Below are 27,621 nucleotides of genomic sequence, written 5' to 3'. Positions count from 1 at the left end.
ACCCGCGCATGGCGGCAACGGAGAGACACACGGGACCCGCGTGTGGGAGGTGAAGAGCCTGACCGTGATACGTATACTAGGCAGGAGAGAAGGCGTGACAGGATGGTGAGAGACGAGTTGAAACGTGGGTGTGACAAAGACAGGTGAAGGCCCTAACGGGGAAGGCCATGGAAGTGAGTGAGTGTGGGAGTGTCAGGCAACCTGCCCTGAAAATCCGTGCGTGATGGGAAGGAGACGAGAACGGGGCCTGACAGGGCAGGTGGACATGAAACCTGAACGTGCCAGGTGAACAGGACATGAACAGTGACGGAAAACGACAAGAACCTGAACGTATCAGGTGACAGGACATGAAGTGAAACCGAACGTGACAGGAGACAGGACATGAAGCGAACCTGAACGTATCAGGTGGCCGGACATGAAGAGTGACCGGACAGGAAGGGAGCCTGGATTCAAGGTGACTGGACAAGAGGAAAACCTGAGCGAGTCAGGTGACAGCACACGAAAATGAACCTGAACGTATCAGGAGACGGGACATGAAGACGGGCCTGAACGTATCAGGTGATGAAACGAGGAGAACCTGACATGGTGGGTGACCAGACACGAAAAAGAACCTGAACGTATCAGGTGACTGAACACGAAACGAACCTGAACGTATCAGGTGACTGAACACGAAACGGACCTGAACGTGTCAGGTGACTGAACACGAAACGAACCTGAACGTATCAGGTGACCAGACACGAAACGAACCTGAACGTATCAGGTGACAAGACAGGAACGAACCTGAACGTATCAGGTGATAAGACAGGAAAAACGGACCTGAACGTATCAGGTGACAGGACGTAAAGAGTGAAAAAGACATGACGAGAACTTACTCAGGTGACAGGACACGAAAGAGAAACATATCAGGGGACGGACACGGATATTTTACACGCCCCGGAGCGGAGCCCGGCTGCAATCCCCACAAGGCCGGAGGGCGTGACTTAGGGGAATGCATCCGGGCTCCCAGTGGGGTGCTCCCGGGCGTCGGAATGCGCAGTTGGTCCCCCGAGAGAAAAAAGGCGCTGCAGGGGTTAAATATGGTAGAGACGGTGCGCCTCCTGACGAACGGCTCAGGGACGCCCAGCCGTCCGAATATCTGTGCCGGACAGAGTTCATGTCTGCTGACATTCCCCGCCGCTTCAGGGTCTGCCAATCTGGGAATTTATTTTTGAAGCACATATGCACGGGTCAATTGTGTGCCACAGACCCACCATGGGCACCCAGCCCGTCCTGCCACGTGATCCCAAGACCGGACCCCCACGCCCGAGCGGGGGGAGTGATGAAAGGGACCGGTCCCGAGAAGCGGCGCAGGAGCGGGCGGGAGATGGGCGGAGAAAGAGGCGTGGCGTTCCGGCCGGTTTTGAAAGTGAGGCAGCGGGCGGTCATGCGCGATGCGGGCGGCAGTGAGCGGCGGACCCCTCAGGCCCGGAGGAAAGCGTGGAGGCGCGCGGCAGCCTGCGGCCGCGCAAACACCCGACCTGTAAAGGAACCGAAGGCACGGAGCCTACTTACCAACGCCGCAGAGGAGATGGACGGAGCCGGGAGACGCGGTCTCCGCTACACGCAGGAGCTGGGAGCCGGAACCGGAAGTCGCACAGGTAAGACGTCACACTGCACGAGCCGCGATGCCGACACCTGGGAGGAGAGCGTGGGGCCGGCTAAATACCCTAAGCCCCTCCCACAAATGCAGGCTGGGAATCCAGCCTGCCATACATATATATATATATTTATTTATTTTTTTCTCACATAATATGTCCCACAAGAGGTCATAAAAAGACTGTAGGAGGACAATGAGCACTTATTTTGCACTTTTTCCTTTTTATTTTTTTTATTTGTAATTTATTATTTGCTTTTTATTTTTTCTATTTGCATTTTTTTTTAATTTTCAATTTTTTTAAATATATTTTTGCCACATAATACAGGTGAAACTCGAAAAATTTGAATATCGTGCAAAGTTCATTTATTTCAGTAATGCAACTTAAAAAGGTGAAACTAATCTATGAGATAGACTCATTACATGCAAAGCAAGATATTTCAAGCCTTTATTTGTTATAATTTGGAGGATTACGGCTTACAGCTTATAAAAACCACAAAGTCACAATTTTGAGGTAACCTTTGCTCCGGGGAAATGGATTAATTAGCTGATTAGAGCCTAGAATATTGAACCTTTTTACAATATTCTAATTTTGAGTTGTATTTATGCAATTCCTTTTAAGTTGCATTACTGAAATAAATGAACTGATAAAGCGCTTCTGTTTTCTCCTCGGCTTCCCCGCTCTCAATAACAGCTGGGGACACTTTCCGCTCCTGCTACAGTGCACCCCTGTTCTACACTGAATAACAAATTTCAGGGGGACTGGACAACATGTAAGAAAAACACACCTTCTCAGAGGATCTCAGTTCTAGTGCCGTAACTCCTGCCCCTGCTGGGCCAGAAGTAGTGACACACTTAGCGGTCATTTTCCATTCATGCACACAGCACCACTGAGACCACGGACTGGCCGGCAGCAGTCATTTACATCTCCACTAGAACTGGGACACACTGACAAGGTGTTTTTGTTTTTTTCTTCCTGAAGTACCAGATCTGGTGAACATTTGCAGCTGTTTAGATATTTTGTTATACAAGTTGGATAAATCCTTTAATTATGATGAATTTTTGATGCAGCTCTCATTTCCGCCATCCCTAGAAAATGTAATAAATTGTGAATTGTGGCACAACCCTGGGGATTTGCTGACATTTTCATGGCTTGTAGTCATTTCTGTTTTTTCCACTCCACATAGCGGACGCCTAACTTTGTATGTATTTTATGTTTCTGTGAGCAGGAATGCCATCCGGAAAAAGCTGACTCATATAGAGGTCCACCACTTGTAACATATGTCTCCTCAGAATGCGCACCATTGACAACAACTCTGGTGTCCTTTTCATTTGGCTATTGCAAATGCACTGAACCATCTGCTAATGTTACAACATACAGCTAGTTGGATGGCTGTCCTACAGACACACCTGGCACAGATTACTTGGGCTGGGCCCCTTGCAGACGATCGCGTTAGGATTAGGTCCGGATGCGTTGCGTATGTGTTCAGTTTTGTCTGTGATCGGTTGTTCAGTTTATCGCGCAGGTGCAACGCGATTTAATGTATTTTGCACGCGCGTGATAAAAACCTGAAGGTTTACAAACAGCATCTTTTAGAAACCATTTGTGAAAAACGCAAGTGCGGATGTGATTTTCACGCAGCCCCATTCAGTTTTATGGGCCAGTGCTGCGTGAAACTCGTAGAATATAGAACATGCTGCCATTTTCACGCAAGGCACAAGTGATGCGTGAAAAACCGCACATGTACACAGCCCCATTGAAATGAATGGGTCCGGATTCCGTGCGTTCGCATCACACGTTGCGCCTCGCTCGTCTGCAAGGGGCCTAAGGGTTCATGCACACGGCAGTTGCTCAGCCGTTCATTGAATTGGGGACCGTAATTTGCAGTCTCCAATGCACGGTCAAGATCTGTGCAGATTGTGCAAACGGATCCAAGCCCATTTAACTTGAATTGGTCCGTGTTCCGTAAGCACGGCAAAAAAAAAAAAGGCACCGAACCTTCTGGATTGCGGACCCATTCAAGTGAATAGGTCCGCATCCGTGATGCGGGGTGCACATGGCCGGTTCCCGTATATTGCAGACCCACTGTTTGCGTCTGCAATATGGGCACGGCCGGGCAACTGCTGTGTGCATGAGCCCTAAAGGTGTCGGGCAGATTATCGGATTTCCCAACAATCCGCCCATCTAAATGTGCCACCGATCACCCGAAACAAAAACGCTAGTTCATTGGAAATTGTGTCGTTCGCGCAGGCACACCAATAATGGTTTCTGGGCAGCAGATTGTATGAGGATGAGGGATCACAATAGTCATCCCTCGTTGGGGGGGGGGGGGGGGCCCCAAAAGCAGCTGCTTTGGGGCCCGAACTCACAAGGGGCCCCCTCAGGAGGAGGACTAAAAGATTTTATTGTCAGGGGCCTTCAACAGTATTATACAGTGACAGGATATACAGTATATACATGTAGGAAATGGACAGAAAGGTTGCCTGGCCTCGTCTGAGAGAGCCATCTTTACTAGCCACAGAAGTGGGGTTGCAGAGAAATTGTTGGGGGGGAGGGGGGCGTTCAAGAATTTGGTGTGGGGCCCAGTCATTTATAGTGATTGCTAGACATCACTGCATCTAAATTCAGCACTCTCCTTCACCGAGCGAGCAGCTGATTGTCAGGAAGGAACGCTTCCCTCCCGACAACTGGCTACAAATTGCAAGGTGTAAAGACTCATCTTTAAGGGCTCCTGCACAGGACTGTATTCTTTTTGCTGTCCGCAAATCACATGCCCATTGTACAAATAACTATGGTTGTCCGTAAAAAAAACAAAAAAAACATGAATAGGACCTGTTCAAAAACTTGCGGCCTCGTAGAAATAAATGGGTTTGGAATAGATCAGCAAAAAAATTCAGATTGGATGTGAAGTAAAAACATGTTTGTGTGCATGAGGCCTGAGGGTGCTGCCAGGTTTCTAATGCAGTTTATGAAGCCAAAATGAGATGTGGCTCATAAAAGTTGCAAAAGTACTAGTCCTAGTTCACACTTAAATCATTTGGTCAGTGATTTCCATCAGTGATTGTGAGCCAAAACCATACTTCATAGAAGTAAAGTAGAAGGAAAAGATTGGCACCTGTTCTGTGTTTTTGACCTGGACTGGGTTTTGGCTCACAGGAATTAATGGAAATAACTGACCAAATCATGGAAGTGTGAACTCAGCCTAACCACTGTCCTTGACAGGTTTGGGCGGCAATACACTAATGTGTGTGGGGGTCTTAGGCTGGGTTCACACCTGAGCGTTTCTCAAACGCGCGTTTTACGCGCATTTTTGTCGCGTGTTTTTATGCGAGTTTTTTGTAATAGTAAACGCGCGTTTGACGCGCGTTTGTGTGATTGACTGCAGTGTCCTATGGCCACAAACGCGCGTCAAAACGCCCAAAAGAAGCTCAAGTACTTGATTATGCGTCAGGAGTTTTACAGCGCGATCGTACGCGCTGTAAAACGCCCAGGTGAGAACCATTCCCATAGGGAAGCATTGGTTTTCATGTGTTGAGCGTTTTACAGCGCGTTTGAACGCGCTGTAAAACGCTCAGGTGTGAACCCAGCCTTAATGTCCAACCACTGCTGTGAACACAATACAGCAGACCCGCAGTCAGGCAGACATTCACACTTGTAGTATGAGGAAAATACATTTGCACACCAAACGCCATGCAAAAACTCCCTTAAGGTCCATTCACACGTCCGCAATTTCGTTCCGCATTTTGCAGAACGGAATTGCGGACCCATTCATTTCTATGGGGCAGCCCAGATGTGCTGCCCGGATCCGGAATTGCGGGTCCGCAATTCCGTTCCCGAAAAAAATAGAACATGTCCTATTCTTGTCCGCAATTGCGGACTAGAATAGTAATATTCCATTAGTGCCGGCAGTGTGCGGTCCGCAAAATACGGAATGCACATGGTCACTGTCCGTGTTTTGCGGATCCGCAAAACACACACGGATGTGTGAATGGACCCCTAGGGTCCCTGCACACAGTGCAGATTTGTATGCAGAAAATCCACATGAAATCTGCTATTTATTACAGTTTTGCTGCGTTTTTCAAGCTTTTCTTTGCGATTTTAGTTTAGATTTTTTTGTGTATATTAACAACCCCACTGAAGCCTATGGGGGAAACCACATCTACAGAAGGTGCAGAATCACACAGATAATTGATTTGTTTTGGAAAATAAAATCAGCCCAACAGATCAATTTCGACATGGAAGAAAAACGCTGAGATTTGTCTGATCTCTTTCACTTTGCTGGCACTGTATTAGGCCACCTGCACAAGGGTATAGGTGAACGCACACAGGATCCATGTGCCTTTCTGCAGCATACCTGCACCAAAACCCACAATGTCTAACAGCATTATTTTGTATGGATTTGCCAAAGATCTCACCTTCCATTAAAATGGGTGAAATCTGCAGCTAAAACTGCAAAATACCAGTAATTGACATGCTGCAGATTTTGAAATCCGCAATGCAGGTAAATTTCCTCACGGAATAAAACTGCAAAGTGTACATGACATTTATGTAATCCCATACACTTTACTGGTACTGTACTATGATGTGGTTCTTCTGCATGGGAGTCCGCACAGAAAAACCTCACATATTTGGCAACATGTGCAGGTTGTCTTAGGCCTCATGCACACGGCCGTTGTTTTGATCCGCATCCGAGCCACAGTTTTGGCGGCTCGGATGCGGACCCATTCACTTCAATGGGGCCACAAAAGATGCAGACAGGACTCCGTGTGCTGTCCGCATCCGTTCCGTGGTCCACAAAAAAAAAAATAACATGTCCTATTCTTGTCCGCGTTTTGTGGACAAGAATAGGCAGTTATATTAATGGCTGTCCGTGCCGTTCCAAAAATTGCGGAACGCACACGGACGCATCCGTGTTTTGCAGATCCGCAATTTGCGGACCACAAAACACACAAAGGTTGTGTGCATGAGGCAGTGGGTCCTTGAATGGGTCCGCAATCACCAAGATCGGAACCCCACTATGGAGTGCTTTCATGGTGTTTCTGGTCGTACCTCCACACCGCACAAAAGTAGCGCATGCACTACTTTTTTACGGTCCGGACCATCAGATGCGGATCGCGAACCCCATTCAAGTGAATGGGTCCGCAATCCTCATGCAGCTGCACCACAGTCTGTGCCCGTGCATTGAGGACCGCAATTTGTGGTCCGCAGCACAGGCATGGAGCGCTAAAGTTTTTTTTTTGCGGATAGGATGCGGACCCATTCATTTAAATGGGTCTGCATCAGTATGTCCATTCTGTTGCCCCGCAAAAAAAAATGTGCATGTCCTATTTTTTTCTAGTTTGCGGACAAAGATAGGTATTATTACAATAGATTCGCAGTTTTTCCACGTAAAAATCTGTTTGGAAGAAAAGCACGTAATCTGTAATGTGTCCAGGTACCCTAAGGCCCCTTGCAGACGAGCGTTCCTCCCGCAGCGAGTCTGCAACACAGCACCCGGCCTGACCTCCCAGGGCTGCTGTGGGTCACATAACATTATATTGATGCTATGTAATCCTTAGGCCCCTTTCACACGAGCGAGTTTTCCGCGCGGGTGCAATGCATGACGTACGTGAACGCATAGCACCTGCTATCCGGACCCATCATTTGAATGGGTCTGTGTACAAAGCATCAGTTCTGCTTTGCGTGAAAAACATAGCGTGTTCTATATTCTGAGTTTTTCACGCAACCCTGGCCCCATAGAACCAGGTGCGGACGCAATGCATTTTTCACTGATGGCTGCTAAGAGATAGGCCTCTTTCACACGGGCGTTGCGGGAACATGCGCGATTTTTCCGCGCGAGTGCAAAACATTGTAATGCGTTTTGCACGCGCTTGAGAAAAATCGCCATGTTTGGTACCCAAACCCGAACTTTTTGACAGAAGTTCGGGCTTGGGATCGGTGTTCTGTAGATTGTATTATTTTCCCTTATAAATATGGTTCTAAGGGAAAATAATAGCATTCTGAAAACCAGGGCTGTGGAGTCGGTAGATAAATGCTCCGACTCCGACTCCTCAGTATTTTGTACTTCCGACTCCGACTCCGACTCCTCGACTCCGACTCCTCTGTATTTAATATGCAAATGTATTTTATACATTCCTTGAAGGAAAGAAAGAAGTTCTTCTAAGCTCTTCTAGCACAGAGAGGTAGTTGGGCAGAAGCTGCTACCTTCTCCTTTGTGTGCTGATCTTCTGCTGAAGATAGGGCAGTGGGAGGATCCAGGAAGGGACATTTATTTTAAAACATGATTTCCCTAGAATAATCCCATAGTCATGTTTAAAGTTTAAGATAACATTCTGAGTTTACACGTTTTATAGCCTTAGGCCCCATGCACACGGCCGTGTGCGGGCCGTGGAACCGCGGCCTGGATCCCTCCTGAGAGCAGGAGCGCACGGCGTCACTGGTTGCTATGACGCCGTGCGCTCCCTGCTGCCGGCACAGTACAGTAATACACTGGTATAGATCATACCAGTGTATTACTGTACTGTGCCGGCAGCAGGGAGCGCACGGCGTCATAGCAACCAGTGACGCCGTGCGCTCCTGCTCTCAGGAGGGATCCAGGCCGCGGTTCCACGGCCCGCACACGGCCGTGAAACACGGCCGTGTGCATGGGGCCTTAGCTGAATGACAGCAGTTTTTCCAATGGTTTACAGCTTCAGTCTTAAACTATTGACCCTCCATTCCCTTCACTTATACAAGTGTCTCTAGTCCTGCAAAACACATATTTACTTAATCCCTTATCAGTGAGAGGCTAGGCTAACCATGGGCATTGTGTTCCCTGTAACATCAGAACACAACACAATGGAAAGTATATGTATTGCCACTCCAAATTGTGCATTGCGTGCCATATAGTGAAGCATATGAAAAGCATGCTTCTTCACATCACTGAACGCGTTTGTTTTGCGGTTACATGAGGCATGCATTGGCCTTTATTCTTACAGTAGAGAAGTCATTAATTATAACTGTTTATGAATTCGGACATTTAAACTTGCTTTTTTTTTTTTTTATTCCAATTTAAATTTAGTAGGAGTCGGAGTCGGAGTCGGTTCATTTTTTGCCGACTCCGACTCCAGGTACCCAAAATTGACTCCGACTCCGACTCCTCGACTCCGACTCCACAGCCCTGCTGAAAACAGAATGCATAGTACAATAGCGCTGGCGGGGTTAAAAAAATAAATAAAAATTTTACTCACCTTAATCCACTTGCTCGTGCAGCCCAGCATCTCTTTCTGTCTTCTGCTTTGCTGATTGCAGGAAAAGGACCTGTGGTGATGTCACTCCGGTCATCACATGATCTTTTACCATGGTGATGGATCATGTGATGACCGGAGTGACATCACCACAGGTCCTGTTCCTGTACACAGCACAGAAGAGAAGTGGATTAAGGTGAGTTAAATTATTATTATTTTAACCCCTCCAGGCTATTGTACTATGCATTCTGTATTCAGAATGCTATTATTTTCCCTTATAACCATGTTATAAGGGAAAATAATAAAGATCGGGTCTCCATCCCCATCGTCTCCTAACAACCTTGCTTGAAAATCGCACCGCATCCGCACTTGCTTGCGATTTTTACGCAGCCCCATTCACTTGTATGGAGCCTGTGTTGCGTGAAAAAACGCACAAAATAGAGCTTGCTGTGATTTTCACGCAACGCACAAGTGATGCGTGAAAATCACCGCTCATGTGAACAGCCCCATAGAAATTAATGGGTCCTGATTCAGTGCGGGTGCAATGGGTTCGCCTCCCGCATTGCACCTGCGCGGAAAACTCGCCTGTGTGAAAGGGGCCATATTGTTTGTAAACCTTCAGTTTTTTATCACGCGAATGAAAAACGCATTGCACCCGTGCAGAAAAAACTGAATGCACTCACAGAAAAAACTGACTGAACTTGCTTGAAAAATGGCACGAGTTTCACTAAACACATAATGCTGCCAGTGTTATCCAGTACATTCCAGAACTGTAAGGGTTACATAGCATGATATATCAATATAATGCTATGTGACCCCGTCAGTGCTGGGAGGTCATGCCGGGTGCTGGGATGCAGACTCGACTCGCTGTGGGAGGAACGCCAGTGGCGTACGGCCAATATAGGCAGACCACGCAGTTGCTATGGGGCCCGCGGCACAGGGGGACCCGGAGCGCATGGAAGGCCCCGCCCCCTAATTCTACTCTTCACAAGACAGTTTTTATTCATAGTTAATTGAGGCGCTCAGACTGCCGTGGCCCGCCCACTTGTGTTATTCCCACCCCCCTGACTCCCCTTGGTTCACGCGCCTGCTTCCTTTCTGACCTGGCTACAAGCTCCAGCTGCGGACTCCCAGCGTCTGCTGCATTTCACCCTGGCCAATCAGCATTTAGCAGCGCAATGATCCTGCTGCTGATTGGCCAGTGTATCGCAGCAGGAGCAGGCTCAACAATCACAAACAGGGTGCGCTCGTAGTTGTCCTCCGCTCTGCGCTTACGAGCTGCCTGCCATCTGTCCACCAGTCAGTGAGTGCAGCCTCCCCGACACAGACTGAGGGACCGCTCCATAGTGTGCCTGCCACAGTAAGAAGACAGCAGTCAGACTTAATAAAAAGTTAAAGTTCATGTATGGTTGGATGGGTATTCTTGATGGGGGGAGGGCAGCAGCAAGCATTTTTTTTGGGGGGGGGGGGGGGGCCTGTAGGATCATAGAGGACTCAGGAGGACAGTGTGGTTTCCTCCTAATCCTCCCCCTTCCCCCGGGGGGAGCACACTGTCCTCCTGAGTCCTCTATAAGCCCACAGGGCCCCCCCTCCACAGCACATTAGTCATCTTGTAGGGGAAAGGGGGGGATATGATTAGTGGCTATGTGCACACTGTGCTATCTAACCCCTATAATGCCCCCCAAAATGCCAGGGCACTGTATTTACCTCATTCCCCGACACCCACATTGTTCCTGATGCCCGCACAGCCGCCACTGCCTTCCTCCCGTCACGCAGATGAAAACATCCAGCGACATGGGGGAAGGCAGTCAATAGCAGGCCACAATGGGAACAAGCCTCCCTAGTATTGTGGGTGACGCTAGGGAGGCTAATTTCCGACACGGCCTGCTATTGGCTGCACCCCCCCACTGGGCATAAGTATTATCTGTATGCGGTGCCTGGGAATTTGGGGGGGCATAATAGGGGTTAGATAGCCCCTTTAACCCTTAGGATACTGGAGGTTTTTTTTTCTTTCGCTTTTGCATTTTCTTTTTTCTCCCTTCAGCCATAACTTTTTTTATTTTTCCATTCACATAGATATATGAGGGCCTAATTTTTGCGGGAGAAGTTGTACTTTTATATGGCATACAATGTAGTGGGAAGCGGGCAAGAAAATGTCCAAATGGGGTGGAAAAAAATACAATTTCTCCACCGTTTTATGGATTTTGTTCCTACAGTGTTCTCTTTGCGGCAAAACTGACCTGTGCCCTTCATTCTCTGAGTCAGTACGATTACAATGATACCACATATGTATAGTTTTTATGAACTGTAGTTTTTATTGATACCATTTTGGAATGTGTGTTACTTTTTTATCACATTTTTGGGGGTTAGAGAAGTGAAAAAAAAAATGGCGCTGGTAGCAAAGGGGTTAAGATGTGGGGGATGGGCTATGTCAGGCTTTAGCACAGTGAACACAGGCACTCGTTCAGCTGTGCCCGCATACATATTGCAATCTGTGTCTACTGTCTTGTGCCCACTCTGCAAAAGTTCACATAGCCCACCTATGCCTGGCTTTACCAAAGCAGACAGGCAGGAGCAGTGATGTGTGCCGTACATGGCTCACTGCAGCCCCAGTGAAATCCTTACTCCCATACAGCACTGTCATATTAGCAGTGTATGAGAGTTAATAAAAAAACGGTTTCAGTAGGTCAAGTATACATTTCTTTATTAGCAAATGGGGGTGTGGTGGGGGTGGAGCCAGGGCAGTGGGCGGGGTTAGGGAGCCCAAGTCAGATTCTTGCTATGGGGCCCAATGATTTCTATGTATGCCCCTGAGGAATGCTCATCTGCAAGGAGCCTTACCCTGGGTTCACACCTGAGCGTTCCTCAAACGCGCGTTTTACGCGCGTTTTTGTCGCGCGTTTTTTGTAATAGTAAACGCGCGTTTGACGCGCGTTTGTGTCATTGACTGCAGTGTCCTATGGCCACAAACGCGCGTCAAAACGCCCCAAAGAAGCTCAAGTACTTGTTTGAGCGTCGGGCGTTTTACAGCGCGTTCGTACGCGCTGTAAAACGCCCAGGTGTGAACCCTTCCCATAGGGAAGCATTGGTTTTCATGTCTTAAGCGTTTTACAGCGCGTTTGAACGCGCTGTAAAACGCTCAGGTGTGAACCCAGGGTTAGGCTACTTTCACATCTGCGTTAGGTGCAAATCGGTCTAGTATCTGCACAGACGGATCCGCACCTATAATGCAAATGACTGTATCCGTTCAGAACGGATCCGTTTGCATTATCATGAACAAAAAAAACAAAAAAAAAAGAACCCAAAAAATCTTTTTTTTTTTTTCATGATAATGCAAACGGATCTGTTTTTACTTACATTGAAAGTCAATGGGAGGCGGATCCGTTTTCAATTGCACCATATTGTGTCAGTGAAAACGGATCCGTCCCCATTGACTTACATTGTAAGTCAGGACGGATCCGTTTGGCTCCGCATCGCCAGACGGACATCAAAACGCTGCAAGCTGCATTTTGGTGTTCGCCTCCAGAGCGGAATGGAGGCTGAAAGGAGGCAAACTGATGCATTCTGAACGGATCCTTATCCATTCAGAATGCATTGGAGCTAAACTGATCCGTTTTGGACCACTTGTGAGAGCCCTGAAACGGATCTCACAAGTGGACCCAGAAACGCCAGTGTGAAAGTAGCCTTAAGGGTGCACTCATAAGTGGCGAAAAATTCCGCCAGAAAAATATGGATTTTTTGGGGTGAATTATGGTGCATATTTTTGCCTTGAGCAGATGTCCTGTATGAGATTCTCTCCATTCAGTTCACTGGGAAACTGATTCTGCAGTGGAAAACGCTGCTGGAAAATCCACAAGAAACTGCGTGGATTTTGTGTCCGATTTTCCAGCAGCGTTTTGCACTGAATGTAGAGAATCTCATACAGAACATTATTTACGCTGAGGAATGTAAACTCCAGAGTGGAACCTAACGCAGCGATAGATAATGGTCAGCCCTGTCTAGCAGATTTTTTCCCAACGTGTGAGTCTACCCTTAAAGGGAGTCTTTCACCTAATCTGAGCGTTTTAGACCGCTCAGATCAGGTTATAGACTCTTTAACCCTCATTACGATCATACCTTTCTCTTATGTGTCCCTCGCCCAGATAATGAAAATAACACTTTTTAAACTTATGCTTTTCAGATTTCTTTCATATTGCGCATGCACCGGCCGGCCGTCTTTAGTTGGCCGGCGCATGCGCAATATGAAAAGCTGTTCATCTGCCCATAATGGGCAGAGCAGTGCGCAGGTGCCGGCCAGTTCCCAGCCCGCCGTCCTCTGGTGCCGCTCGTGACGTCCGCCGGCTGGAGGTGTTTTTCTGGGCACATCGCCCAGTAACGCCGCCCCTGGGCACCTTCAGAAGGTAATTTGCATAAGTTTAAAAAGTGTTATTTTCATTATCTGGGCGAGGGACACATAAGAGAAAGGTATGATCGCAATGAGGGTTAAAGAGTCTATAACCTGATCTGAGCGGTCTAAAACGCTCAGATTAGGTGAAAGACTCCCTTTAAGGCTCATGCACACGCAAAAAATACGGAACGGACACGGAAAGAAAATGCATTCATGTGCATGAGCCCTTAAAAACAGCACATTGGCCCCTGTGTTCTTTCAAGCAGGGCAAAGAAAAAAAAGACAATAGATGTCTATGAGACAAAACACAAAACTTTGAGCGTACTGCAACTGGAAAAATTCAACTTGACCAAAAAATACCACTACCAAAAATTTATAATAGATTTCCATACAACAGATGTCGTTTTGCCCTAAAAAATAAGAATAAAAACAAGCCACCAAAAAAATGCAGAACCCCTCAAAGACGCCAATAAAAAAAGCCTGGTGTTTTTTGTGGAGTTTTTGAGGGCTTTTACAGTTTTTGGTGAATTTTTCTTTTGCTAGCATTTTGTGTATTTTACTTAAAAGCATTGTTTAGAAACTGCGGTTCGAGATGTTCCATGAAAGTCTGTTAGAAATATTAAATGCAGGACAAACAGGTTTTTTTTCACCCTTAGGGCTCATGCACATGATGAACATATTCTTTTTCTGTTTTTTTGTTTGTTTTTTTAACAGGTCGTACGTGGAAACATTCATTTCAATGGGTCCCCCCAAAAAACTATGAAATGACTCTGTGTGCAATCCGTTTCCGCATGTCCGTTGCACTATGTATGAATGATGGCATTTAGGGAAGAATTTTTACATGTTTAGTCCATAAACAATTAAGGCTAGTTTCACAACATGGTTAGGTGTTTTGTTTCCCCCCAAAAAAATACAACTTAAAAAAAATAAAAATAAAAAATAAAAACACAGACCAGGTGGAGTGTACCGTCATGAAAAAGGTGCACCTGGGGCATACGGCTGCACAGACATCACCTGTTTTATCTGATGGACAAGATTTTTTTTATTTTCTAAAGGGAAAGTGGACTTTATTTATGTCCTTGATTTATATAGTGCCAACATATTCCGCAGCGCTGTACGCAGACTCTCATCATTTGTATGTTTTGGAGAATGAAAAGAAAGCAGAGAACCCAGGAGAAACCTGTGCTAAGGCTGCCTTCACACAGGGCAGATTTGTGGCAGAAAATCATTCACCTGAATGTGGCAGCGAGCACATGGATTTCTGCAAACCCCAGAGAACGGAACTGATTTTCTGTCTGGGAATTTTCTGCCACAAAATCTGCCGTGTGTGAATGCTTCCTAATAGTGTTAAGTCCTGTAGACTGCTGCTCGACGACCATGTTCACTCCTAGCAGGTAGAAATCTTTGCGACTGAAAATCACGCCATTCATCCGAGTGGGTTGTTTCTGCAGGAAGTGCATGGATCTTACAAACCCCATTAAGATGTATGAAGACATTTCTGTAACAAATCTGCCACGTGTGAACACTAGCTGATGACCGTAATAACGTAAGTGATTGTGCACAGAATGGATTTTTTCCTCATTTCTATTACAATCCAGCCACTGTTTTTCCGGCATATCTTCTCACTATCAGTAACCGTTATATCTACAAGTACCGCCATCATCATACACCAGTGGAATCTTCCCACACACAGCATCTATACGATTGTCCTGCAGACGTGACTGTAAAATATTAAGAAAGCTTAAAAAAATACAAAAAAAAAGAAAAATGCAAAAAGACTTTTTCTGCCTTACTATGTAACTAAATATAAAAAAGTATGTATATTGCGATCCGCAAAAAAACAAATCTGCAAAAAATATGGATGACGTCCGTGTGCATTCAGTATTTTGCGGAACGGAACAGCTGGCCCCTAATAGAACAGTACTGTCCTTGTCTGTAATGCGGACAATAATAGGACATGTTCTATTTTTTTGTGGAACAGACACACAGAAATTCGGAAACCAAATGCACATAGAGTAACTTCCGTTTTTTGTGGATCCATTTAAATGAATGGTTCTGCATACAGTCCGCCAAAAAAAATGGAACAGACGTGGAAAGAAAATACGTTTGTGCGCATGGGCCCTATGAGATCACCGAATCTGTAACAAGCCAAAACTACCTTATAATGTTATATTATATTATCTTCATTTATGGTGAACCTTGTAAAAAAGACAATATCAACTTATTCTGCTTAAAATAAAAAATAAAAAAATATAATTAATAAGAAGCACTAAAAATGTCATATGGACACCAAGATGGTACCAATGAAAACAACAGATTATTCTAGAAAAAAAAAAATATAATAAAATAAAAAATCCTCACACCACTGTCACCAGAAGAAATGTGCTGAAACTGTATTTATTGTGCAAAGAAGGCAAAACCTAAAAATCTACATAAATTTGGTATCGCCATAGTCCCACCTATCCACGGAATAAAGTTATATGTCATTTGTGTTGTATGGAGAACGCCATGAAAATTAGAAAAATTAAAACACAAAAAAACTAAAAACTACAATGTCAGATTTGCTGTAGTTTTGTTCATCTCGCCTCTGAAAAAGTGATCAAGATCTCATCTGTCCTCCCAAATGATACCAATCACACCATCACATATCTCCGCTGGCAGGGAAATTAAAAAGTAAGGCTACCTGAAGGCATAAAAACATAAAAAAAGACATTTGATATGGCCGTGCTGCCATAGATATCACATGGTGAACACTGTTAAAACATTTGCAAAGGTATAGTTGTTGTTTTTTTTTACTTTGCATTAAGACCACAAAAAGAAAAGAAAAAAAAACCATCCAAACAATTAATACAAGTTTTTCAATCATTACCTCAAAAAGGCGGCAGTAAAAATACATCTTGCCAATAAGCAAGTGAATGTGACAGGAAAAGAAGGGGGGGGGGACTTATGGCAAAAAACAGTCCTGGTTAAAAATGAATTCCTTAGTAATTCCCGCGCTTCAGTCCTGGACGCAAAGCAGAGGAGGCGGCACATACGGGTACTTACTGGCATCGGAACACCGCTGCTCCATCACCTGAGGTAAAATGTCTCAGGAATGTCGCGTATTCGGCAGAACAGTGAGCAGGGAGGCAACTGCCAAGATAGAGGCAAATCTCCGGCATCCGCGAAAACCGAGGCTATACGGACTATACTGAGACTTGTCTGCGTGCACCCCGCCGCCGGGGAAGGACAGCGATGTGTGCATAGATATAGATCTATTATCTGTGCAGACAGCAATTCTATACCCGTCTATATTGTATCTCTAGTATTTGTGTGATTTTATGTATCGTAGAGATATAGTGTGTGTGTGTGTATATATATATACACACACTATTAATTCCACATATATTTGTATCTACCGAGGTATTTATTTCTGTCATAGGTGTAAACGTCTATATCCCGCTCTCTATATATATGTTCGCCTTGTGTACACGGCGCAGATATATACACGGTTATTATTTTTACCACTTATTAGTATCTCTATTATTATTACTACCACTTATTAGTATCTCTTTATTTTTACCACTTATTAGTATATTATTACTATTATTATTACCACTTATTAGTATCTATTATTATTACCACTTATTAGTATATATTATTACTATTATTATTACCACTTATTAGTATATATTATTACTATTATTATTACCACTTATTAGTATCTATTATTACTATTATTTTTGTCTTTTTTTTTAGAAGAATCTCAGAATAATGAAAATGCCACTTTCCACACGAAGAGTGTCGGGTTGTCTCCAATTACAGTGAATCCCGAGCACCGAGCCGCTTATTATACGGATATGGCGGCGCTCAGGTGAAGGAGACGGATTTACCTCCCAGACCGCAGGAAGAGATGTGTGTGCATTGGAGAAGTGAACAGTCACCCCCGTAAAAACGCGCCCTGTCCCATGCACTGTCCTCTGTTGTCAGCCACTTCAGGCTGAGGAGAGGAGGATTATCCAGCAATGTTTTATCACTGAGGGTGACATCAGGTTCCCTTGTCTAGTGAGGGAAATGAGCAGAAGGGTCCACACGAGCTCAGCAGGGGCTCCGGGCACACCTCGCCCTACTGACGTCACATAGCACCTCGCGCCTACAAGCCCCTCCCTTCACGGGCAGCGCTTGAGAAAAAGGGGAGCCAATCAGAAAACTTGCCGCACGCTCGGCGTCCTGTGATTGGCTCCCAGGGCGTACGTACTAGACGAGGCGCAGGCACCAGAGATTACAAGAGGTGCCCGGGTGAGTGACAGCACGGCGCAGTAGTAGTCTGAAGAGTGACAGCTTAGCATGGCGCGGACAGCGGCGAAGGACACAATGTGCAAGTAAGTGCCCGGCTCGTTTGGTCACCTGTGATTGGTGGCAGTATGGTCATGTGCATCACCAGGGAGAACGTAGCGCGGACCACACGGGAGCGCGTCTTATAATGCGTATCATAGGGGTCGGTGAGGCGCGGATTTCAGCCCTCACTGTGACAAGTGTCGCACGCCAGTTAGCTCTGATCAGTGAGGCGCAGAGCCCCAGGGAGGAATGTGATGGCGGTCCTGTGAAGCCTGCGGGGCTATCTGCACTCTGACTCACATCCGTGTGTGCTGCTCGGCACCGCTGGCTTTCGTTGCTTTGTCTTAGTCTAGTCCAGGCTGTGACTAATACCATTGCTCAATGATGTAGGTACTCGGATGGTCCACTTCCTGTGACAGGGCTTCTACCGGTTACCCGTGTAGAGGGGATTTCTGGTGTCTGTATCCTGACCTATGATCTCACTGGATTGGAGGAGGGCAGCAGCGCATCACCCTGTCCACCGCAGGGCAGGCATGGCTGCCACAAGATCCCTCACCTCTGCCCTCCCCTGGACAGGACCACAACACAGAGGGTTGTTTTTTGTTCTTTTTCTACCTTTTTTCAGCATAGCCTAAAGCACAGGAGACCAATCTTCTGGTCCGTAGACTATTGCCCTGACATGTTTCATTGCCATCATAAGGATAATAGCGGGGGCGCTGACGTGCTAGATGATTCTAAAGGCTGCAGACAGTCCAAAGTTTATAATAAATAAAGCTGATTTCAACCAGAATGTTCACTTGTCAGATGAAACTTAAAATCACCATGTTGGCCAACCGATGACAGACCAAAGTCGGTCATCTTTAAATGTTCATCCAGAACATGGACCATAAAAGAATCACTCGTCCAGTGAGAGATCCTCTGCTGGGGGTCCCTGGACGGGTGCAGCCAATTTGATCGCTCACCAAGACCCTGCCAGCTCCAACTGCCCAGTGCAACCTGTGACCCTATGAAAGCTCTTCCTGGCAGTGTGACGGAGAGGTAAAGCACGAGGCCTCGCTGCACGACTTGTTGAGCTGTGGTCTGTGAATCAGCATTTCCATGCACGTTATCAGTCTAGATACCTGTTATTTCCCTGCGTATTTGATGACTGAGGTATTAGCATTATCTCAGTGGTACAATGTGCTTCAACACATGAGCCATTACTATGCCCCAATACATAGGCAGAGGCAGCTTGTCTTCTGGATCAACACTGGCTGAGAGGCTAATAGAAGTCGCGTGTAGAGCAGCAGGTATTGGGCTCCAACCCTGATGATACTAAGCACTAGACCAATGCTTTACCGCGGTAGGACCAGGTCTCACCTTACATATAAGGTGCGGGTTCCAAAACAGAAACTCCACTCAGATTTGAAGATTTCTCTGCGTTTCCACCAAAATCCACATGTTACCTGTTGATTTTGATGCAATTTTGCCCCGATCTTCCTTTGCTTTACAAAGGGTGAAATCCGCACGAACAATTGACATGTTGGGGATTTCTTAAGGCACAGATGAAAAAACACTGACTTGAGCCGTATTCTCATCAGTTTGATAAAGCTGTAATGTGTAGCTAGTGTTTATGAGCTGTCAGGAGTTCAGAGATGAGGGCTACAGATGGAGCCATCAGAGCAGCTTTCTGACTGATTCAGTGTAAAACAGAGCAATAATCTGTAGATAGTGAAAGCTGTAGAGGAGAAACCGTTGAAAATGTTTAATAAAGACTAATTGAAAAAATTATTTTTAGCGCTAAGATGTCCAGGCATACTGGTTAAAAATGATAGCTATGTTGTGACAATCAGTAGTGGCATTCCTCAGGAAAAATACTTTTACTCTTTATGCAATAAGGGCTTCAGTGCTCTGAGGCGTGGGGGCAAGGCCCCTCCGTGCATCCCGGCTCTTCAGCTTTAGTGTGTGTATGGGGGGTTAATAGGGCTGATCCTGATTAAAGACAGATTTGCACCTATGAAACTGGCTGACCTGTTACATGTGCGCTTGGCAGCTGAAGACATCTGTGTTGGTCCCAAGTTCATATGTGCAACGGTGCTGAGAAAAATGGTTTTAATATATGCAAATAAGACTCCAGGAGCAACTAGGGTGTTGCCGTTACTCCTAGAGACTCGGCTCTCTCTCTGCAACTGCTGTGCCCTCTGCACTTTGACAGACCAGGCAGTGTAAAAGCGATCACACATGGTCCAATTAAAGTACAGAGAGAGCAGAGCCTCTGGGTGTAACGGCAACGCCCCTGTTGCTCCTAGAGGCTAATTTGCATATAGTAAAACATAATTTGTTTCAGCAATGCAGCCAGTTTCATAGGTACAAATCTGCTGACAGAGGCCCTGTAAAGATGTGACACCATAATAAGTATTGATAACCCTTCCACAGGATTGGTGATAAATGTCAGATAGTGGGTGGTACAGCAATCCCGAGCAGGAGAGGTCTGAGGCTGCAGTGCACCCGTACCTATAAATGAGAATCTGTCACATGGTCAGGGCACGGCCCGTGTCTGCACAAGTCGCACCATCACATTAATCAGAACCTGTCTTCATTGCGCGGTGTTGCAGTGACTGTGGCCATCCACAATAATCTATTTTGTTGTAATCAATATAGGTGCTCTGCAACTTTTTGGGGTCACTTGCTTAAAAAAATGTTATGAATTTTTGGGCACTCTGTGCCTTCCTCCAGTTGTGGAGTGAAAATTGGGTCAGGATTTCAGGGTAGATCACTAGGGTCCATTCACAAATCCGTCTGTGTTTTGCGAATCCACAAAACACTGACTCCGGCTATGTGCGTTCCGCATTTTGCAGACCGCACATCTCCGGCACTTAATAGAAAATGCCTATTTCTGTCTGCAATTGCGGACAAGAATAGGACATGTTCTATTTTTTCGGGATCGAAAGTGTGAAATTATTATTAAAGCGCCATTCATTCGATAGCGCTGTACATATAAGGGGTGCACATACATAATACAGACAATTGTACTAAGCATAAACAAGACGAGTTACAGACTGGTACAGAAGGAGGGCCCACAATCTACATGGTATGGGAGAAGGACACAGTAGGTGCGGGTGAAGCTGGTCATGGCGGTATAGAGTCATCAGGCTTGTCTGAAGAGGTGGAAGGGTTCCACTGTAGGTAAGATACAGCCCTCTGTATTTTACCTGTTCTCCTGGGAGATGAGCCATAGGTGCGTGGGCATCTTAATACAGAAAGGCAGAAGAAGAAAAGGTATTTAACTTTCTTGGGGCTGAGCTGAAATAGCAGATATGGTCAATAGAAAAGAGTGGCGCTGTTTTTATCCTATTCCACATAAAGGGAGAGGAGGGAATCCTCCTCCAGAGACAGGCTATTCTGTATTCCGGGGAGTCTGTACGTCTGAAGGCAGCCACTAGGGGCGCTCTTACACCTGCTTCAGGTACAGAGCTCCGTCTATGCCCGTTTAGATAATATGGGGGCGCTCACGTACTACACAGAGAGCTGTGTCCTGGCCCCTCTCCTAATTGGAGTTAGTCGGGGTGAAGCTGTCTCTAGCATTGGTTAGAGGCGTCACGCCGCCGCTGCTCTCTAAGTCTTGGATAATTGTGTCTCGTAACGAGGGGAGGTTACCGCGGTCACTCCAGGTTACTTCGGCCCAGAGGGAATCCAGCAGCGAAAGAGTGCCGGGAGGAGCACGTGACCAGCCCGCACGAGTGCAAGCGTGAGCCGCTAGTCCTGCCGAGACAACAGTCAAGGGGGGAGGGGCGGCATGTAAACAGATCTGCGCGTCATGGTCAGGGCGGGGCTGCGACTTACTCCAGTGACATAGGAGGAGGGGGACTTTCCCAGCGAGGACGCGACTCTGTTCGCCATTGGCTCGCTAGACTATCAATCACAGCGTTTGGCAAATGAACGGGAGAGGGGCGGAGCCGGTGACGTCACAATGGTTAGCGAGCGGCGAGCGCTGTACAGAAACATTAGTATCCTGACAGACGGCCGCGGGAAGGATCGTGTTATTGGGAGCTGCGCGCCGACTATCGTACCCGACACTGACCGCTTACTGTGATCCTGTCAGTGCGGTGTTTACCAGCTCCGTGAGGAGGGCGGCCATGACTCCCGGGCTGTAATGTAAGTGTTGTCGTCCTTCTCAGGCCATGTCTGTTCCCTGTGGAGCCGTGACCCCAGCTGACTCGGAGGAATATGCCGGGGCCGGGACTTTTTGGGACGTGAGGTTCCCCTCGGCTGTACATGTCCGCGCTGTGACGCTCCCCGGGGCGGCGGGCTGACTGCCTGACACACTGCTGGACACCTCGGCGACTGTACAGTCCTGCCGTGGAATCCTACAGGACTGGCTGCTCGTCACCTGCTTGTTGCGGTTCTGGAGGCTTTGTGTGTATGGAGCCGAGAGAGTAGAAAGTTGGAATCTCCTCCCCGCCAGGGAAATGGGAAGTGAGCTCGTCCAGCAGAATACAAGCCTATTGTGACGCACTTACTACAGGCTCCTGGCAGACGCCTCTCCAGACTTGCTGTGCTCAGCACTTCACACAGGGAGAACAATAGGGCCGGGAGGCCTGCCAGAGGATCCCTGCAGTAATGAGCATGGCCGGTGCTGCCCAGACTGGCACCCTAGATGCCATTGCCTAGAAGGGGACTTTCCTGAGCTCTGTATACATCTGGCTGGATTGACATTATATGGCAGTAAATGCAGCATTGTTGTCATATACCGCTATGTCAGGGTCTACACTTGCCATAGAGGGATTCTCTGGGATGAGGCGCACCCATTGACCCCCTGCAGTGCATTTAACCCCTTCTCAATAGCTGTGTCTAGCCGCGTTCACACTGAGTGTTTTTCATTGCAGATTTAGCAGAGAAACTGCTTGCAATGACCCATCCATTGATTACAATGTAAACATTGCTTCTTAATTTATACAGAAGAAAGAAAAAAAGTAAATTGTCGTAGGATCAGTATCCAGAGTTCACATTAAAATTGATGGGTTGGAAGAAAAAAACTATCAGAATAAAACCCACTTTAAAAAAAATATAGGAATTTTGAAGCAACTTGTATGCATGCAAATGAAAACTCCATGTAAAATGTCCGGATCCAGAGTCGATGTGTTTAGCATTCGAGGATTAGATGGTTGGGAAATGCGTCCTGTCCTGAGCTTTACAAGACGTTTACATTGGACGGGAGTCTTGGGAAGCTGCCCGGGGCTGATCGCGGCGATGAGCATCATGTCAGGACTCACTTTTGGCAGGGCTGTGTTCATATTGCACTCTCAGTGGCTTCTGATGACTAAAATGTGTTTAGAAAAGTGCAGTTTTCAGTGTCTCAGGTTTGTCATTCTGTCCTCCTCTAACCCAAAGGTGGAGTCCCTGGATGCAACGCTCTGCAGATCCGATTCTGTAGAAGCCTAGAGTGCCTTCTGTAGAAGATGTGAGATCTTCTGCTGGAGAAGCTGTGCCGGGCAAGTGTGACCTGCACCAAGACAGCAAATTGTATCTTAGAGGAGCCTTTGTGCTTCTGGATGGTCTTGATCTGTGAATCTGTGTAGATCAGAGCCCCCCTTCCTTCGTTCAGGTTATCGTGTTTAATGGCAATGCTCATGTCTAGTAACCAGTAATATTCAGAAGCCGCTTGGTGAGTTAAGACTAATAGTATTGTGACCGGCTTACTACTGACTTGATAGTTATTTGTAGGACTGTTAGTGACTTTGACGACCACGATCTCCACCTCATTTGCAGTGCTGGAGCTCAGCCTGTGGTGCCCTATGGAGCAGGGTTTGCACCTAGAATTTCATGATGGGGGTGTATATGCTGTCACAGATGTTATAAGTGAATAGAGTGCAATGTTACGTTTCTGACTGTCTTTTTTTTTTTCATTAAACTTTTACAGCAATAAGAAGACCAAATGGCCAAACAACCACCATTAAATTTGGGGTGCAGTGGAGGAGATCAGAGCCAGCCAGCCAGCAGACGCACTCCACACAGACCCCTCAGGACAGGGGCTCCTACATCCCTTGCCAGCCCTTTTCCAAGCCCCCATTCTGATGAGGGAGGGTGCTGCCCTAGTACTCCTTGGGGCCATAGTTTATCACCATACAGCCCCAGTTCTTTTGCCAACAGATCCCCACTTTGTATGTTAGTAAGGGGGTCCTCCCTTGTCTCCAAAACTTCAAGTGGATATTTTTCATTTGAAGTGAGTCCTGCTCCTGTATATTGTGACAAAGCCACTCAGACACCAAGCCCTCCCTGTCAAGCGTTTAACCACTTTCTCTCCGTTATGGGTAAGTAAGATGCTCACTTACTGTATGCTGTATAGGTGTGGGCTCATTTATTGAAGGGATGGTGCTCTTCTCCTGGGCATGAGGATGGGAAGGTGACCTGTATGAAGCCATTACAGGCCGGTGGGCCTCTTCTGAATCTGTAGAAATGTCATGGTCTGGACGCTTGTCTCTATGGCAGTTCCATGGTCTCTGTGGGGTTGTACATATCTTGGCATGGACGGTCCTGCTTCATAGAGATCCATGTCTTCATAAAACGTGCTTACCATTCAAGTAGTTCTGATGTTTTGTGGGGGTGGGTGTTTCACACCGATGCGTCTGCTCCCACTGGGTAGTTTGGGTCAGGTTTTTCAGTGCTATACAACACGTATGAATGCTCCGCAGATGGAGACTCTGTTTTCTGCTTTTCCACCCTACCAGTGCCCTTTTAACTGCTGCATGGGGAGGCTGGCACACTGTTTGTATAGTGAATTGATAAATCTCCATGGTTTTCACACTAAAATCATTTAATCCTAGCCATATACTGCCAAACTGCTATTTTTGGCACAGGTGGCGTCAATAAAACACATGAAGCTGGTTTATCTTGATTGCAGGGAGCTTTTTCTGGACTCGGCGCTAGTGCTATAATTTTGGTGTGTAGTATTTGCGTTGACAGATGTGTATTTGAAGGCCAAGCGGTCAGCAGTGAAATATTGTGCTCTGATCACACTGCCCAATGTAAGTGTGACTGATAAAGCCATGACTGCTATCCTACTGTAGATTTAGTTTCATCAGGAACACCCTTAATTTGGGGGAAAAGTACTAGTTTGTCAGACATTTAAAAAATAAGCAGACCCTACCTGGCATGTGATGCTTGCCCACATGAGGTGCCAGTTTCTGCTGCTGCCTGGACTCCAGCGACCTCAGATTCCACTTTACTTGATGCTTTTATGTACATTTAAGTTTTTCTTTTGAAGGAAGCCTGGAAAGCCAACACCCAAAACAAGCAATATAAGCTTCACACCAGTGCCTTCTCTCCACACATGAGGGCACCTGCCAGCTGCAGTCTGTCACTGCCCTGCTGGCACTCAGTAGTTTTATAGTACTGACCTGTGAAGCCTGAAACAGCGCTATGAGAGAGATGTCCAAAGCTGCTTGCTGCCCCTGCACAGCATGAAGAGGACCTGACAATCTTGAGTTGGGGGCGGCAAGCAGTATTGGACTTGTCTCTCACAATGTTTCTGCAAGCTTTGGTCTGTCAGTACTATAAAACTACTCGTCATGCCAGCACGCTAAAGTCACACAGTGAGGGCAGCAATGTTCCGCTGACAGGGTCACTTTAAATAAATGCCAGCTCAATCAGCCAATTTTGTCGGACCAGTCGAACGCTTAATGTGGGGGGGGGGGGGGGGCAGGCACTCGCTCTCTCCCTACGGAAGATGTCTGGGGTTGTCGGATTTCAACTGCCATTTTTGAGGGGTGAGGGGAGCTGAGCCGGGTGTCTGGGCAGCGGCGTTCTCTCCTGTCCCTGCTCAGTACACATGCATGCTTGGCTGAGCAGTTGTGGGGTGAACTAGAAATTCAGACATTGTGTAAAAAAAAAAAGTGTCAAGTCCTTTTCCTGTTTTCACTGACTTTCCAGCTCTGTCCCAAGTGTCTGCACTCGGTAATGTTGATGTCTCGTTACGTTCACTGAGGGCTTTCCGGGTAAGCTGCTTTCATGCCCTGGACCTTATATTGTTAGTGAGGAGGGGCACGGGCCGGTGTACAGCTGCTGGCAGCTAGTCATGAAGATTTATTACATGTGGTATTCTATTTTCCAGCAGCTGCTTCTGAGTGAGGTCCCTGAATTTCTGTCTGCCCGGGCTTGTCACGCACACGTGCAGTGAGAGAACTTTCAGCGCTCCTGTTGTGCGCCAGTGCCAGGGAAATGTACTTGGATGCACTTACTTGAATTTCCCTGCTAACTATGCACTTGGCAGCTCTGCAGAGGTCGTGTACGGCCTGGCCCGGATCAAGTGCTGCTTATCGCCACAAGCTAGCCTTGCCCTTTTCTGTATAGATGAAGGAAAGCTGTAGTAAATAGCTTCCTAGATTGTTGCCATAGCAACCACTGTAAAGTTGAAAGCTCCCCTATGATTGGTTGATAAAATAGTCACCTTTTTTTTTGTCGGTTACTTTGGATAAATACTGTGTCACTCGTTATACTGGAGGCTTACAACTACATCCTGAATTTTTGTAAAAGACACTTAGGCCTCAGGATAGGCCCTCAATATCTGATCGCAGAGGTCTGACTTCCTGGAGGATACGTCGTCTTCTTGTAGCTGGTGGTACAGCGCCATCCATTGTGTAGTGGACAGAGCTGGTAACTGCAGCCCTGCTCCCATTAAAGTGAATTAGGCCAGCACTGCAGTAGTCAGCTCTGTCCACTACATAATGCGTGCACTGACTTTGCAGCTGAGCAGCAGGGGTGTTGGGTGCCAGGCCCCCATCGATCTGAAGATAGGGTAGACCATCAATTTTTGAACAGCATTTTAGGAAGGCTGGAATATACAAATCATTGAGCAAATACAGGGAAACTGCTTTTAACTAGGGCTGCACGATATGGGAATTTTGTGCGACTGCGATTAGGGCCCTAAAAATTGCGATAACGATATGCGATGCAATATTTTAAGGGAATTGTGCTAGAGGTGTATTTGCTTGGATTTTCAAGGCAAAAGCACACAGGAATTACTGGTAATGCAGAAATGTAGTTATGCTTAAAGGGAGTCTGTCACCACATTTGAGCATATTAGACAGATCCAATAGCGTTATATGTGCCACCCAGAAGTAAAAAACGGTACCTTTGTTGCATATACCGGAGTCTTCTTTCAGCCAAAAATGAACTTTGACGCTTCTGTAAATGAGTCCTCTCAAGTGCCCAGGGCAGCGTGTCAATCTTCCGAGCCCAAGACCGAACCTCCCCAACGGCTCATAACCCTGCCCTCCGTGTGCCTGTGCCCGCCCGTTTACTCTCCTTTTCCACTGCGCCCGCTATGAATTTGACCGCGCAGCCGCAGTGGAAAAGGAGAGAGGAGGAGTGTAAACAGGCGGGCACAGGCACACGGAGGGCGGGGTTATGAGCCGTCGGGGAGGTCCCGTCTTGGGCTCGGAAGATTGAGACGCCGCCCTGGGCACTTGAGAGGGCGCATTTACAGAAGCTTCAAAGTTCATTTCTGGCTGAAAGAAGACTCCGGTATATGCAACAAAGGTACCGTTTTTTACTTCTGGGTGGCACATATAACGCTATTGGATCTGTCTAATATGCTCAAATGTGGTGACAGACTCCCTTTAACTCAAGAACTGAAATGCACAGTGTTTTTCAAAATAAAACATCTTTTACTAAATTAAATAACATTTGCATTACTGCAAAAGTACAAAATACAAAACTTGCCATTCTCTTAATAGCACTGTACAGAACAGATAAATAAAATAAATAAATAGAAGAACATTCGTTCATTTAAATAACGACTTGCCTCCAGCCCCTCATCCCTCGCCATACTGTAACTGATGTATTGCCGGCCGCGCTGTGCAGCATAGCGGGCGGCGATACATCCGTGTCAGCCACGTCAAAAGTCGACCATCGCTTTATAAGACGCACTGCAATTCCCCCCCCCCCCCCCCCAAAAAAAAAGTTTGTCTTATAAATTCGATTCGAAATGTCGATTGCTTTGGCGATATATTGTGCAGGCCTACTTTTAACTAATGGAAAATAATCCAGAAGTTAACTAGAGCAGCCGACCCCCATCTCT

At 46.6% G+C, this 27,621-nt stretch overlaps 1 protein-coding gene and 1 long non-coding RNA gene across 4 annotated transcripts in view; one reads left to right on the top strand and one right to left on the bottom strand.

Moving 5' to 3' along the window:
- Positions 1–27,621, bottom strand: part of LOC122934283 — an 898,769-nt gene that overhangs the window by 18,253 nt on the left and 852,895 nt on the right. The window lies entirely within an intron of this gene.
- Positions 21,502–27,621, top strand: part of BCL2L11 (BCL2 like 11) — a 69,216-nt gene continuing 63,096 nt past the window's right edge. For both annotated transcript variants that reach the window (XM_044289632.1, XM_044289631.1), the window contains exons 1-2: positions 21,502–21,698; positions 23,464–23,854. In XM_044289632.1, coding sequence (XP_044145567.1) covers positions 23,479–23,854 — 376 coding nt within the window. In that variant the 5' untranslated portion in view covers positions 21,502–21,698; positions 23,464–23,478. The remainder of the gene's footprint in view (positions 21,699–23,463; positions 23,855–27,621) is intronic.

This window comes from Bufo gargarizans, chromosome 4 (genome assembly GCF_014858855.1).
Source record: "Bufo gargarizans isolate SCDJY-AF-19 chromosome 4, ASM1485885v1, whole genome shotgun sequence".
Taxonomy (NCBI): Eukaryota; Metazoa; Chordata; class Amphibia; order Anura; family Bufonidae; genus Bufo; species Bufo gargarizans.
The sequence above is the reverse complement of the archived record's forward strand: the minus strand, read 5'-3'. Positions and strand labels throughout refer to the sequence as shown.